At 40.3% G+C, this 16,069-nt stretch overlaps 1 protein-coding gene across 2 annotated transcripts in view; it reads left to right on the forward strand.

The window, feature by feature from the left end:
* The window catches only part of SLC39A9 (solute carrier family 39 member 9), a 49,081-nt gene extending 33,524 nt beyond the window's left edge, over positions 1–15,557 (forward strand). For both annotated transcript variants that reach the window (XM_055538444.1, XM_055538443.1), the window contains 5 exons: positions 1,509–1,706; positions 7,971–8,039; positions 9,129–9,214; positions 9,715–9,849; positions 11,577–15,557. In XM_055538444.1, the coding sequence (XP_055394419.1) occupies positions 1,658–1,706; positions 7,971–8,039; positions 9,129–9,214; positions 9,715–9,849; positions 11,577–11,807 (570 nt within the window). In that variant the 5' untranslated portion in view covers positions 1,509–1,657 and the 3' untranslated portion in view covers positions 11,808–15,557. The remainder of the gene's footprint in view (positions 1–1,508; positions 1,707–7,970; positions 8,040–9,128; positions 9,215–9,714; positions 9,850–11,576) is intronic.
* Positions 15,558–16,069: the final 512 nt, after the last annotated feature.

The raw sequence follows: 16,069 nt of genomic DNA on the forward strand, positions 1-16,069 counted from the left end.
GTCTACTTAAAGCCACAGAATCATATGATTAAAAATGGTTAAAATGATAAGTAAATTTTATGTAATGTATATTTACATTTTTTAAAATGGTTAAAAGAAAAAGCTATGTAAACAAAAAATCTTTAAAGATTTAGAAAAATATATTTTTGTTATCTTAAGATGATTTGTGCTTCTCAATAATGACTTTTAAAGAATTAGCTAAGCTAAGTCAAGTCACTTCAGTCGTGTCTGACTCTGTGCGACCCCATAGACAGTAGCCCACCAGTCTCCCCCGTCCCTGGGATTCTCTAGGCAAGAACACTGGAGTGGGTTGCCATTTCCTTCTCCAATGCATGAAAGTGAAAGTGAAGTCGCTCAGTCATGTCTGACTCTTAGCGATCCCATGGACTGCAGGGACTGCAGCCCACCAGGCTCCTCTGTCCAAGGGATTTTCCAGGCAAGAGTACTGGAATGGGGTGCCATTGCCTTCTCCTTTAAAGAATTAAGGCAGGGTCTAAAATATTACAGCAGGCTTCTGTGATTTCTTTAGTCAAAGGTTAAATGCTTAATCTAATTATAAATGATAAATATGTTTAGTATTTTGGCCTGTATTTATAAAACCAGCAAAGATAAGAATTCTTGAAGCGTTCATGCTTTGAGTGTCAGATATTTGAGTATAAACTAGTGGTATTAATATTGCCTAGCCAGGTGTCATTTCCTGTAATTCAGAGTATCCCAACAATTGTATTTTTAGAACTGAGTTTAGACTGAAGGAAATGTCTCGTTTAAACTGCTCTGCCCTTTGGTTTCTAACTGGTGATTGTCCCCTGATATTTTTTAAAGCTTAAGCATTTTATACTCAGTTTGCTCTTTATTCACAATTTTTGTATCAACCTAAGAGTTGACTCATTGGAAAAGACTGATGCTGGGAGGGATTGGGGGCAGGAGGAGAAGGGGACGACAGAGGATGAGATGGCTGGATGGCATCACTGACTCTATGGACATGAGTTTGGGTGAACTCCGGGAGTTGGTGATGGACAGGGAGGCCTGGCATGCTGCAATTCACGGGGTCGCAAAGAGTCGGACATGACTGGGCAACTGAACTGAACTGAATTGAAGTATAAAAATAGATGAATTGTTTTCATTGTTATTGTTCTTCATTTGCCTGTTTTCATCAGAATAAATCTTTCTGTGGTTTCTGGTGAGACTGGTGTGAATCTCTATAGACAGAAGGGGGGATTGGAAGATGATATCCCTTGGGAAAATGACTGCTTTCTTGCATGGTGATTTGCTTCCAGTTCCTGGGTTTCGAGAATAATAGGCAGTTTAAAACTCTGCCTGCCAAAAGCAGAAGAGCTTTGGGAATTTTTTCATCATGAACTTTAAGGGAGTTTATGACTTGCTAGATTACAATATAGGAAGTGAATGTCTTTGCAGGAAAATCTGTAGAGCTCAAAGTACAAAAGAACAGAAGCCTCTACATAAGATGCTTTAAACATGTTATCTCTTTATGGTTCATTCTGCTCTAGGGAAGCACCACCAAGCGAGTCAAACACAGAACGTGATTGCATCAGACAAAGTAGCGGTAATACCGGTTGCCCATGAACATGAGCACAGCCATGATCACACACAGCTGCATGCCTACATCGGCGTTTCCCTCGTACTGGGCTTTGTTTTCATGTTGTTGGTGGACCAGATTGGCAGCTCCCATGTGCATTCTACTGACGGTAAGTGGCCCCAAGGTTTTCTGGGCAGTCCAAAAAATTTGCATTTTAGGTGATCATAAATGATTGAATGATTCAGTATGTATCAGTGGCCATATTTAGTACTAAAACTCTTGTCTTAGGTTCTGGTGAACATGTTATTCATTTGAGGAAGCTAGAGGGTTGTGACATGTGACACAAGAGAGTGTTTATTGGGTTACTACCCTGGTTATCTTAAAGCTGTTTCATTTGATGGAGGTCTAGGACAGAAGTTCTTAACCCTTTTTGTGCCATGGAGCCTTTTAAGCAGTCTAAAGCCTGTGGACCTTTCATTGGGATAAATAATGTTTTTAAATGCATAAAGCATAGTACATAGGACTACAGAGAAAATCAATTTTATTGAAATATAGTTACTAAAACATTAAAAACAAGTTTGTGATATAGGATGTCTTCTTTATCAATGTATTAAATACTGATATAATATATTTAAATTATAAGCAAGTTAGAGTTAAATTTAATTGTTTAGGACATTAGTATAATAGCTATTGTTGAATAGCTTGACTAAGAACATTAAATTCTGAGATGGGCTTTAACAGACAACAGATTGTCAAGTTGAACATCCAGTTGATTTGGGTTTTTGTTTTGATGGTTATTAGTGTATAAAAGCCTGATTCACAAAGATACTTTATTACTGATACACTTAAACACATTTGTAGCTTGCTTTCCCGGGAAAGATAAACTTCTTTCAAGGACAACTAGAGTTCTCCAAGACTTTTAAAATCAATTCCAGTCATAGTAACTTTTTTGTCTTGAGATCAATGAATTCATCTTTGGTTAAATCAACATCTTTGATATGGTTTATATTAAATAAAAAAGGATTCTGAGCCATGATACACCTTTGATACCATTGTGATACAAATAAATTTAAAAGGGTTATAATAGACATGAGAATTTATAGATATTTCTTTTCAAATAGAGAATTTTACAGATAGAAACTACTAGAAAACATAGATATCTTGGTCCTCAGTGAGAGATCCCATGACTTCTACTGTTTGGTGGCTGAATGACTGTTAGGTACAGAGTTGCCTCATAGCTACGTAGTTCCATCACGTGAGCATTTAGGACAGGAAGACTGTGAATCAAGCAGTGTGTCAGAACTTCGCAGTTGAGTTCAGTCGCTCATTCGTGTCCGACTCTTTTGTGACCCCATGAACTGCAGCACGCCAGGCTTCCCTGTCCATCACCAACTCCTGGAGCTTGCTCAAACTCATGTCCTTTGATCAGTGATGCCATCCAAACATCTTATCCTCTGTCATCTCCTCCTCCTGCCTTCAATCTTTCCCAGCTTCAGGGACTTTTCCAATGAGTCAGTTCTTCACATAAGGTGGCCAAAGTATTGGAGCTTCAGCTTCAGCATCAGTCCTTCCAATGAATATTCAGGACTGATTTCTTTTAGGATTGACTGGTTTGATCTCCTTGCAGTCCCAGGGACTCTCAAGAGTCTTCTCACAGTTCAAAAGCATTAATTCTTCCATGCTCAGCCTTCTCTATAGTCCAACTCTGACAACCATACATTACTATGGGAAAAATTATAGCTTTGACTAGACAGACCTTTGTTGGCAAAGTAACGTCTCTGCTTTTTAATATGCTATTTAGGTTTGTCATAGCTTTTCTTCTAAGGAGCAAGCATCTTTTAATTTCATGGCTGCAGTCACCATCTGCAGTGATTTTGGAGCCCAAGAAAATAAAGTCTGTCATGGTTTTCATTGTTTCCTCATCTATTTGCCATGAAGTGATGGGACCAGATGCCATGATCTTAGTTTTTTGAATGTTGAGTTTTAAGCCAGCTTTTTCACTCTCCTCTTTGACTTTCAAGAGACTCTAGTTCCCCTTCACTTTCTGCCATAAGAGTGGTGTCATCTGCATTCTGTAAGCAATACTTCTGTAAGCCCTTAATTTAAAGTAGTGATGCGTGAAAGTGATAATAAGAAGGTATCTTAGGATGACTGTAAAATAATACAAAATTGTCTGAATTCTATTGGTAAAGGTAGTGCTAATATTACTTGTGGATTATTGTCTATATTTATGACAAAAGGAAATGCTAAAGTTCAGTTAAAGGTTAGTAAAAATAAAAATGCACTTTTTTTTTCAATTTAAGATCACAAGCACCCCCTGCATCATTCTCCCTGTGTTCTCCTATTAGACCCCAGGTTAACAATCCTTGATCTACCAAAAAAAAAACAAAAAAACAAAAAACTGTGGAAAAGCTGGCAAAAGACGTGAACAAATAGTTTATGAAAAGATGTAAAAATAGTTTTTAAATACATGAAAAGATGTCCCCTGCATTTAAAATAAGAAGAATGCAAATCAAAGTTCCACTGAGATGCCATTTCTCACCTGTCAGATAGTCACAAATTCAAAACCTTGACAACATATATTTATTCTGTTGGCAAAGCTGTGATGATATAGGCACTCTCATCTGTTGCTGTGGATGTTCCTAGTGGTACAGTCCCTGTGGAGGGGAGTTTACCTTTCAAGCCAGAAATCCCACTTCTAGGAATCTGCTCTGATAATTCAGCTCCAGTGTGAAGATGCATGCGCACAATAATCAATGTGGCATTGTTTGTCATTGTAAAACCACTTCGGTGTCCAGTCACACAGACTGACTGAGTGAAGTGTTGTGTGTCTGTGTAATTGAGTTCTCTGTAGCAATGAAATAAAATAAGGAATCCAATCTCTGTCAACCAACAGGAAGAAATTTCCAGGAAATATATTAAGTGAGGGGGAAAAAAATAAATTACCATCTGTCATATATTTGTGTAAGAAAGAAGGAGAAACAAGGAAACATGTATATATTTGCTTATCTTTACAAAAAAGAAACATAAGGATCAGCTAGAAACCAAAGTTGATTACTTGTAGGAGTGAGGGCAGTTGTGGGATAGGGTAGAAGGGTTTTAAGAGAGGGCATGACACTTCCCTAGGCATGCCTTTTTGATACACTTTTAACTTTTGGAAATATGTTAATGTTTTCCATATTCAAAATATAAAATGAAGTCAGCAAGGGTCGGGGAGCCAGCTGAAACAGATAAACAATACATCAAATGAATAACACAATCACACTGAAAGTGATTTAAAAAAAATAAATTCAAGTAACTCATGAATGTAGTTATTTGGTGATATACCTTTAGTAGTGGGTAGAGTTGGGCAAGAAGTATAAACAATACTGAACTCTTTTTAGTAGGCTTTGTCTTTTCTAATGGTGTGGGCAAAAGCGTTCTGAAACTATTTCAGATATGTTACAAGGTTGAATAAATGAGTAGCTGTGCTGCTGTTGGTGAAACCAGAATCCTCACTGAGGAAGAAGGGACATGCAAACAGGGAATGAGGGAAGCAAGAAAGAACCCCTGCAGGGGTGGATTGGAACTGGGGCTATTGGAATCATGATTTCGAAAACTTGTATGTGTATGTGTACATATATACATGTGTGTTTACATATACATGGGTGTAAGTCATAGCTCTGTGTGTGTGTAGAGAGGGCCTAGAAGTTAAGACACCCCACTGGCAATGAGCATATCAGGGCACTTCAAAGAAAGGACTGATTCTAGGATGAGGCAGGGTAAGGATAAAATGAGCTTGAAATATCTAGTGCTCAAAATATATATGAAGAAAAAAGATGGGATCGTCACAGGATATAGGAACCAGCTTGAAGGGGCTTCCATTGGCCAGATCTCGGATAGTTTGTCCTCTGAGATGATTAAGAACAGCAATAAAGCATAAACCATTAAAAAAAAAATGAGAGTCAATGCGCACATCCACACCAGAGAAAAATAAAAGAGGGGAGGACATTTGCTTCCAGCAGAACGCTAAATACTGGTAAACATGAAAGCGGTTGGAATTGGACATTTTTGCAACCTTTCTAGTAAAAATTGGCTCAGGCCAGAATCGTCAATAAATGTTAGATCTAGGGGATATGTTTTGATTTGCTTATTAGTTGCAAAGGGGGAAAAAGTAACTAAATGAAGAAATCAGACAATACCTTGATCAGATGATCAATATTAATGTCACTGGTATTCTGCCTCAGTGTGTACAGAAAGTTCCTTTTAGATCATCCTCCCTGCAGGTGACTATAAACTTTAGACAGAGTTTTGAAAACCCACTGTCTGAAGACACTAGAGAATCACCTGAACAGGGCAAATTATGAAAGGGAGTCTACACTGGGAACCGATTTTTACAGCTTTTAGTTCCTATTTCTCCTTTTAGCAGTCAGTGCCTATGGGGTAGCCAACTGATAGAAGAGTCTTTCTGGCCTAAAGAGGACAGAGTTCAAGGTAACTACAGTCACTGCAGAGTGAGAGGAGAATCTTAGAAACGAGACAGACAGAGGAAGTCAGCCCTAAATTCTGTGTATAGAGTAGCCAAGTCTCTGGCTAAGCCCTGAACCATGCTTTCTTGGGCAGGCTCCAGGCAGGTCCGCTAAAGATGAAAGAACTAAACTGAGACTTAGGCAGCTGCCCAGAAGACAGAATTTGCAGTTTGAGCCAAATCAAGTTACTTTAAAGCAAAGCAAAAAAGAAATCAACATTCTTTGGAGGAATGTAATAGAATCCATAGTATCCACAAGATAACGTTTACAGTGTCCAATGTAGTCCAAAATTCACACCACCAGTGAGCAGCAGGTGTACATCCTGTGCGTCTGGATGTGATAGTCTGAGGTGCGTCTGGATGTGATAGTCTGAGAAGCGTCACCTGGGTAGTATTCCATCCAAGAATGCTTTTTCTAAGGACACATCAGACAGATCCAAAAGTAAGGACCACTCTGTTAAAAAACAAAGGTGCAGGGATGGGAATGTAGTCTTCAGAGATATCAATGTCACAGAAGTCAAAGGCAGAGAAAATGTTTCAGATTAAAGGAGACTAAAGAGATAGTTGGAGAAGGCAATGGCACCCCACTCCAGTACTCTTGCCTGGAAAATCCCATGGACGGAGGAGCCTGGTAGGCTCCAGTGCGTGGGGTCGCTAAGAGTCGGGCATGACTGAGCGACTTCACTTTCACTTTTCACTTTCATGCATTGGAGAAGGAAATGGCAACCCACTCCAGTATTCTTGCCTGGAGAATCCCAGGGACAGAGGAGCCTAGTGGGCTGCCGTCTGTGGGGTCGCACAGAGTCAGACACGACTGAAGCGACTTAGCAGCAGCAGCAGCAGCAAAGAGATAGTTACAGCTAAGTATAACATGCAGTCTTAGACTGGATTCTTCCTGGGAAAGGAAAAATGTTCTGAAAGTCATTCTTGGGCAATTGACATAAGTAAAATATGCAAGAGAGTAAAAAAAAATCTCAGTGGTATTTACTGAATTTGATAACTTTACTGTGATTATGTAAGAAAATATCCTTTCCCATCAGAAATACACACTGAAGGATCTAAAGATAAAGAGTTAACGAGTAGTATAAAGTGCAGTATACTCTTAAATGGTTCCAGGAAAGGAAATGTCTGTGTGTGGTGTGGAGAGAGAACAAGAGAGCCTAAGTACAGATGATAAGGCAAATATGGCAAAAGGTTGGACAGGGTGTTAAGAAATTGGTTTAACTGGACTGGACAGTGAGAAATACAATGTATCAGTTGATGTAGAGCTCAAGAACCTACTTAATAGAGCAGTTTGGATTGAATTTGAAAAGTAGCAGATTCTTAATGTGTTAACTGACCCCTCAAAAGAGTGGTGAGTTAGGAAGATGATTCTGACAAGGATGTGTCAGATGAATTTGGTTAGGGAGAGATGAGAGTAAGAGGAGACATCCAGATCTACTGCTAGTTTAGGGGTTGGAGAAGGGGTTGTTTGGGTTGATGAAAATTTAGGTTAGGATGGTGGCAGTAAAATGGAGAAAGGCAAATGTAACAGACGTTTTGATGTTGGAATAAAGATAAAGTTGCAGGAGGCTGAGGAAGGGGCAGGGGGAGGCAATGACAATGAGACTGGTCTAGAGAGAAGTGGCCAGAGGCCACAGAGCAGGCTCCTTGGAGAGCTGGAGTGGCAAGGTGTGTGAGGCAGCTAGGGTGACCTCTTGTCCGTTCAGGGAAGGCTAGGTCAAATGAAGAGTTCCCATCTGCCCGTCTCTTCAGGACAGGAGAAATTTCTAAGTGTTTGAAGCAAAAGGAAAAAGACAATAGTAAGGAAGATAATAATAGTCTACTTAAAACAGCTTTCAAAGAATTCTTCCACCTCCAGGTGAACGTTCTACTAGTTTCTGTTTCCCGTTGCTTCACGGCTGACTCGCCTGTTTTTTACTTCAGATCCAGAAACCGCAAGGCCCAGCAATTCCAAAATCACCACCACGCTGGGTCTGGTCGTCCATGCTGCAGGTAGGTTCAGATTGCAGTGGAACCCCTTTCTTTTCTGTCAAACAGGTACCATCCACAGGAAATACTCTTGGGCTGACCTTTTGGAGAAGGGGTTGTTTAATGAAGTCCTCCAACAGAAGCATGAACCCCAGTGTACGCAGTGTCAGGGGATTGTAAGCTAAGAATGGTTTTTATATTTCTTATCAGATGAAAACGAATAATTCATGGCACATGAAAATTACATGAAATTCAAATCTCATTGTCCATAAGTGAAGTTATATTGGAATACAGCCATGGCCACTTGTTTACGTATAATCTGTGGCTACTTTCACACAACAATGGTAGAGTTGAGTAGTTGCAGGAGACCAAATGGCTCGCAAAGGCTAAAATATTTCCTATCTGGCCCTTTAAGAGAAGTTTGCTGACCTTTTCCCTAGGACCTCATCTCGCACACTTCTGTACTGAATAGCCCTGCTGCCTGTTATCTACCCAGAATGCCAGTTGAGGCAGGGGTGGGCTGTAGGGCGTCAGAAGTCTCAGCCGTGCTGACTGGGAGCACCTTTGAATCATAACCACAACCAGTCCCAGTTGTAGGGGTCTGTAAGTGACAAAAGCACGTGCAAGGTGACACCCTGTTATCTGGACTTTATAGTAATGCATGCTTTTCGAACAAAAAATTCATGCATTCAGCCAGTGCTTACTCATTACATATAAATCATCTATGCCAAGTTGTGGTGTCTTTGTTTTTTCACCTGCAAGATGCAGAGATGCTTCCTTTGAAATTTCTTGTTTTTTCTATTATTGCAGTTTAACTGATTAGTCAGTAGATTTTTGAATGTCATACTTTTTCAACAATAGCAACAGTAACTGGCATATTAAATATCAAATAGCACCTGTGCTAAGCTCCTCGCATGTTACCTCATGAAAACCTTGAGAATATGTACTTTATTGAACCCATTTTAGAAATGAGAAGCCTAAGGTTCAGAAAGCTTAAGTAACCTTCTCAGAGCCTGGTCCAGCTCTATCTAACTCTGAAGCCCACACACTCACCCACCACACTATTATAGTTGTTATTTATAGTGTTTTATGTTTCATTTTTTCCAAATTCAGCTGATGGTGTTGCTTTGGGAGCAGCAGCTTCTACTTCACAAACTAGTGTCCAGTTAATTGTGTTTGTGGCAATAATGCTACATAAGGTAAGCAAAATTTTGGTGTAAGATTTGTTATGGACTGCACCTGTAATTATAATTTTCTCTTTGGTCTTTGTGTTTTTCTGGAATGCAAATGTTTTTGTGGTTATTTTCTTAACTGCTGTTCACCTTAGAGAATTGAATAAATCTGTTTAAAACTGGGTCTTTTGCTACCATTTTCTTAAACTTGTAAGTTGAAGAGATTTTATTTTTTTATGGCATATACACAAACTGTTAAGTCCTCTACAGATTTCTGTATTTCATGGTAATTTTTATTCATAAATATTTTTCCTTTCTTATACTTAACTATTTCACATAGACTCACACACACACAAATGGGACATTTTCTAGCTTAGAACATTAATTCTTAAAAGGCAGAGCCCAGACTTAGTGTTTGTTATACTTGGTTTTCTTGTATGATAATAATTGAGTCAGATGACATGTACTTCATCATGTAGAAGCAATCCACATTTCTAGACTAATAAGGGATAGTTTTTCTTTTCCAGGCACCAGCTGCTTTTGGGTTAGTTTCCTTCTTAATGCATGCGGGCCTCGAGCGGAATCGAATCAGAAAGCACTTACTCGTCTTTGCACTGGCAGCACCGGTTATGTCCATGGTGACATACTTAGGGCTAAGTAAGGTAAGTCTGACTCAAGCTTGTCTGGACAAGTATCTAACTCCCTGTGATCTACCAAAACTTATGGTCTCTTATGTTGAGTTTTCAATTAAATTACTGCCTCAAGCTAAAAAGAAAATTCAACTTAGAAGCCTGTACTGTACAAAGTGTACATCTTAATTCCAAGTCAATCCTCTTCATACATTTAGAACATTTTCTTATTCATTTAATTAGAAAACTTCTTTCCCATCAGTTCCAAAAATATTTGCACAAATACGTGATCTTTAAAATAATCCAATTTAAAGCTCATCAGACATGCTGGTTATATTTAACTGGTACGTAATAAGCCACAACAGTATGGATTTAATGTTTCAGTGAGCACAGGAAGTGTGAGTAACAAGCTTGCAGCAGCTTTAAGAGCAGTAGGGAATGAGCAGAGATCTCTATATTCAGCTAAGACTGGGATTCTTCTCCTCGCGGCTCTCATATCACTGCATATCAAGTCCCCAGGTCTTTGTCGTTACACTGATCGCACCTCCAGTCCTGGAGTGGCGTGTGGCGTTTGTCACATCAGACCCCAGGCATTCTACTCTGTTGCTCCAGTTAGACCTTCCCGTGCCTTATTATTCTGTCCACTAGGGCTGCAGTTCTTACCAACAACCCTTCCCGTTTTACTTAAATATCAATTGGCAGGCGACAGAGGAAAATCTTAGAACCAAACCAACTTAGGGCTTTCCCCCACACTCTCTGAAGATCACTGATTCTTTTGAGTGTTATTCAGTTCGTATTTGATATAGAAAAGCTTGCATTGAAAGGAACATGAGAAATGAAATGGTTAAAGAATGGTTAAGTTCTTGTCAGTCAAGGCTTAGCTGATCTGGATTGCTAACACCTCATTGTTCACCTGAAGAGCTCTATCTTCTTTTAGTCAATGAGTAATAATACATAGTTCCCTTTTAAATATTATCCTGTTTATCACTTCACTGATCAATGTACGTTTCTAGAACTTTTGACAAAAAGATATGATAATTTTGGAGGCACAGAGTTACAGGTTACGTTTATGGTATGTTCTTAAATTTTCAGTTACTTGTCTTAGTCTCTAGGGCCACATTTTTAATTTTAAAAAAAGATGGAAATTAATTGTGTAAAGATTAGCTTTTGAGATATTTCTAGGCTTTGTGAGGGCAGGTACTACATCTCAGTTATCACTGTATCTCAGGCCCTGGCCTAGAGCCTGGTGCATATGGGAGGTTTGTTAATATTGGTAGAACAAATGAATGTATGAAATTTGATATCTGCATTAATGCTGTTGATTCCATCTTAATAATCTTGAAGTTTGTTTGTAAAAGTAATCCCAAGTGGCTCAGTGGGTAAAGAATCTGCCTGCAATTCAGGAGATGCAGGTTCGGTCCTTGGGTTGGGAAGATTCCTCTGGAGGAGGGCATGGCAACCCATTCCAGTATTCTTGTCTGAAGAAACCCATGGACCCAGGAACCTGGCAGGCTACAGTCCATAGGGTCACCAAGAGTCGGACGTGACTAAAGCGACTGAGCACGCATGCACACATGGCCAGTAGTCTTAAACCCTTATTTGGAAGCTTCCCATAAATAACAAAATTGTTCTGATCTCAAGGTGTCCCCACTTCCCAAATCACACCAGTTATGAATATTGGGTGCTTTTTTTATTATTATTCTTTCTGACTCTGCATGTTACTTGACTTAATTTTCTTCTCTCTCTCTCTCTCTTCACAGAGCAGTAAAGAAGCCCTTTCAGAGGTCAATGCCACTGGAGTGGCCATGCTTTTCTCTGCCGGGACCTTTCTTTATGTTGCCACAGTACATGTCCTCCCTGAGGTGGGCGGAATGGGGCACAGCCACAAACCCGACCCCGCTGGAGGGAGAGGCCTCAGCCGCCTGGAGGTGGCAGCCCTGGTTCTGGGTTGCCTCATCCCCCTCGTTCTGTCAATAGGACATCAGCATTAACTGGTGAGGGTCCAGCCTCAGTCCACGGCCATTCGCCATTCAGTGAGAACAGCCGGCACGTGACAGACGCTCACTTCCTCAGTCTCTCGTCTCGCCTTGCCCATCTCCACCTGTATTCCTAAAGAGTCCAGAGGGAGGTGAGAAGAAAACCTGGAGTAATGGAAAGCTTTCAAGTAGAAACAGCACACTGCGAAGGATATAGACATTCCGTTGTGTTGTCTTTTCAAGGGCCCTTGGCATTCTGAGTTTTGGTGTTTCCCTTAACCCTATTCTCAGGGAAGATGGAATTTAGTTTTAAGGAAAAGTGGAGAACTTCCTACTCATAATGAAATAATTATGAAAGTACAGTATTCTGTAATTAAGCTAAATCTCTTAGTTTAGAGGCTCTGCCACTTTATCCATTGATTTTTTAACATGGTTCTCACCGTGTAAGACTGGTGCTTTAGCATCTATGCCACTTGCCTTGAATGAAGGTCATGATGCCCATTGTGTTAGATGCTAAAGATAAGTAGTTCATTTGGGGCTAGAGTCGAGAAAATGATGGCAAGACACATTGAAAACTGACTTTACACTTGAGAGATTCGGTGAAGTGGGGACATCTGGGGAGACTGAAACACGCCCTTTAGCACGTGCCTCTTTGCAGAGAGCCTGCCTTCTATCAGATGGGGCAGCAGAGGTGGACTAGCTTTTAAAGAGGTGACGTGTTTTATAAAACATTTTTTTTCAAAGTCCTCTTGTTTGTAGTAGAGGAGCCAAGTTCTAGTAGGTTCAGACCAACCTAGGCTTCCCTTCTGACTGTTATAAGAACAGTCAGATCCCAAAGTATCTTTGGAAATTAAGGGGTGTTAAATTTTAAGTGAATTTGAACAGTTACTGACATCTTTGTAGTAACCTTTTTAGAAGAAAGATCACCAAAACCTACTTGTCCTTTTTTTGTCTCTTAAGTATTTATCTTGGTAGACCAGCAGTCCCTCTGGCAAAATACTCAGTGCCCCTTTGGGACTGCCAGGTCAGCATCACGCAAGCACCTGTAGTAGGGAAGAAAGTCAAGATATATCACAAATGGGAGGTGTTTGCCTGTTGATTTAAAGCTTATTAAAATCATGTCTTTTGTCTCTTCATCTTTTCTGTATTTTATTCCTAACTTTTCCCTCCAGCCCTTCCTCCCTACAATTTGCTGCTTTCTGCTGGTGGTGATGCTAATATTTGTGTGAGCTAAGTTCTCATCAGGACAGCCTCTTCTTGGAACTGTGATGATAAAGATAATATTGTTTCTGTCCTCTCTGCTCCTTTCAATGAAGTTACCTTTGTGTCAATTGCAGCTTTGTTAAGCCCTTAAAATGTCAACTTCCTCGTATGTGAGATGATACAATCACTGATATTCTGGTAATTTAAACAATTGAGATATTAAAAATAATAAGCAAACTAGGATAATTTGTCCATATTTGCCAAAAATCCCTGTAAACCTTGTGTTATCAAATAAGTGTATAATATTATATTGTTAATTTATTGTGATTTTCTGTACCATTTCAAAACACATTTCATAAAGTGGGAACCAAGACTATTTTTGTCAGGGCGTTGGATTTAGGAGTTTGTGAAACATTTTGTATAATGCATAGTCCAGCATGCCCAGGATTTCTGTATTTCCTTCCTAGATGTGTCACTGGGTCAGCAGCTGTGGAAAGAGAACTTGTGAGCCCTCTGCTGGCTAGACCAAAGTAGCGTAAACAGGATCTGGTTTTGGATAGTGGCTGGGAACCGTTGAGAACAGCATAAAAACCAACAGAAGGTGCAGCAGGAAAGTCTAGGTGACTTTCCTGCTAACAGCTGGGACTTCAGAGAGTCATGGGATTTCACTCAGTCCTTCAAAATGACATGGTTGCCTTGATTCTCCCTGGAAATGTACTTCGTTAAATAAATAGCTCATTTTAGTGTCTGGTCTGGTTTGAATAGTGGCACTTTTCTATCATATTGTTGTGCAATGATCAGAAATTTGTTCTGCTGGCCAAAGCCTCTTTCTGCAGTGCCTTGCCATCACACTTAAAAGTTGGGCTAGAATATCTTGCCGGGTAGGGCCTTGAACTCTGGCAAGGGCAGAACCATCTAACCTCCAAATTGGCTGTCCCCTCTGGACCCCACATTAACAAGCAAACCTTTCAAGGCCTATCAGCTCTCAAGAGCTGTGGGCTGTCCAAGATTTTAAAACTGCTACCCCAGGAACCACTCATTTCCTTCCTGGTCAGCAGGCAGAAATAGCCATACTAATCTTACAGGGCTCAAACGCATCTCCAGGCAGCAGGGTACTGAGCGGCGTGGCAGGGGCCTCCTTCATTTGCAGGAGGCGGGGGAGAACTTAACTTATGTGGGCAGTGTCCCAGGAGAGGCCACACTGATGGTCACTTACGGGCACATTTCAGCTCCATTTTCCTCTTGTTTAAAACTGCCTCCTTAGATGTGGATGCCTTAATGCTCTCACGCGTTTGGAAACCTTGGCAATACTTCAGTCGCTGCTGTGATTACAGATGGAATTATTGGCTACCAAAGAGATGCAATTGATGAAAAGCATTGTCCTTCCTTCCTCATAACCAAAGTTAATTACAATTTGACTCCCTTTCCTCGGTACGGATAGACTTTCTTCAGATGTTGAGTGCTGTCTTAAATGGCAAATTAAGGTGAAAATTATACTCCTTCATTCCCTTCATTTGTTCGCCAGTGATTTGCTTTTGTCAGTTGCCATATCCCCAAAGCAGCCGTCTTCCAGGTCTGATGGCTTTCCTGTGCGTGCTGTTGCCGGATTTCAGTTCTTCAGGCGCATTCTGCCCTGGAGTGCAGAGTGTTGAAACACCACCAGAGGCTCTGTGTTCTCCCTTTCCCTCTTCACCTTTTTATTTCCCTATTCAAAACAGCCAAATCTGTTCCTATATTTTGTATCATTAGAAAAATGAGAGAAGTGGCTGTTTTGAGTGGTCAGTTCTTTGTAGAAAGAAGAAAGTGTAATGGTGTTTTTTACTGGCCTGCTTTTAAGTGTCACTGCCTGGGTTTTCCTCTTTTTCAAGGACTAGAACGAGGAGGACATGCCAGCCCCTCAGATACGTGGTAGCCAGGTACTGAACATGGGAACTGTGTGTATGTCAACAGCACAAGCCCCCAAAGCATGTTCCTGCCTTTGGGACCCCTGAGCCCTGTGGGAGACTGAGAAAGACCAGATTCATCCAGAACTGCTGTAGGGCAAGGCAAGAACCCTCTAATAGTGTTCCACAGGGGTACCCTCCTTGCATTACAGGATTTTTTGCTCAACACAGAATGGTCCACATTACCCAAAGAGCACTGTTTGAGATGCTGTGAAAATAAAACCAGTCACGTAGCCCCTTTGTACCTGAGACATCTAGATTCACCTGAGAAGACCTGAGGGAAATGTATGACTTGCATGAAAGGGCTCGACAAGCATTAGGAATTTTCTAGATATGCTCAGCCTAACACAAGGAGGTTGACTTTGATCTGTTTTCTCATAGCATCTTCTACTAAGTGGGAACTCTCATGGGATAACACTGCAGTCCCCCTGGTTTGGTAGCCTAAATGGTGATTTTAAATGTCCCCTTTTTCTGGATCCTTTGTAAACATGAAATCATTCCACGGATGGCTGCCTTATAATTTGTGTCTCTTTCCACTTTAATTGTGAATGGTTAAAAAAAATGTTTTTGCTGTTTTCTGATTTGTTTTATGATATTAAATTTTTATTAGTGCATACCATATGTGAGTGGTTCATTATTGATCCTCTCGGCAGTTTTTCCATTTGGTGACCGGACTGGACCCACATTTGAACATCAGAAAAGGTAATGAAATGGTTTGAGGGGCAGTGGAAAGATGTATCTCTATGAACCTCCTTTAGGGAAGGAAAGAAAGAAAGGCGGAAGGGAGATAAAGGACTCAGTATACCATCTTCCCCAGAGATAGCAACTTATTGACAATTTTTTTTCCTTTGCCTTTGCTGTCACCAAATATTATTTATGAAGGTACCTATCTAATCCCAGAAAAGAGATGCAGGCCAGTAGATCCCAGTCACAGTGGATGCATTTCAAATGGCACAGTTACTAATGTGAGTATGTAGACACTATGAACAGTGGGCCCTGGAAACATTTAAATGGAAGTGAAAATTATAAATTTGATAAATATTTTCTCCCTCTGTAGTACTGAAGCTTGGTTTTTAACATATACTGACAAGGGCCATATATAGCCATGTATCATTTAAATATATCACTTAT

The sequence above is a fragment of the Bubalus kerabau genome, chromosome 10, assembly GCF_029407905.1.
Source record: "Bubalus kerabau isolate K-KA32 ecotype Philippines breed swamp buffalo chromosome 10, PCC_UOA_SB_1v2, whole genome shotgun sequence".
NCBI classification, from domain to species: Eukaryota; Metazoa; Chordata; class Mammalia; order Artiodactyla; family Bovidae; genus Bubalus; species Bubalus kerabau.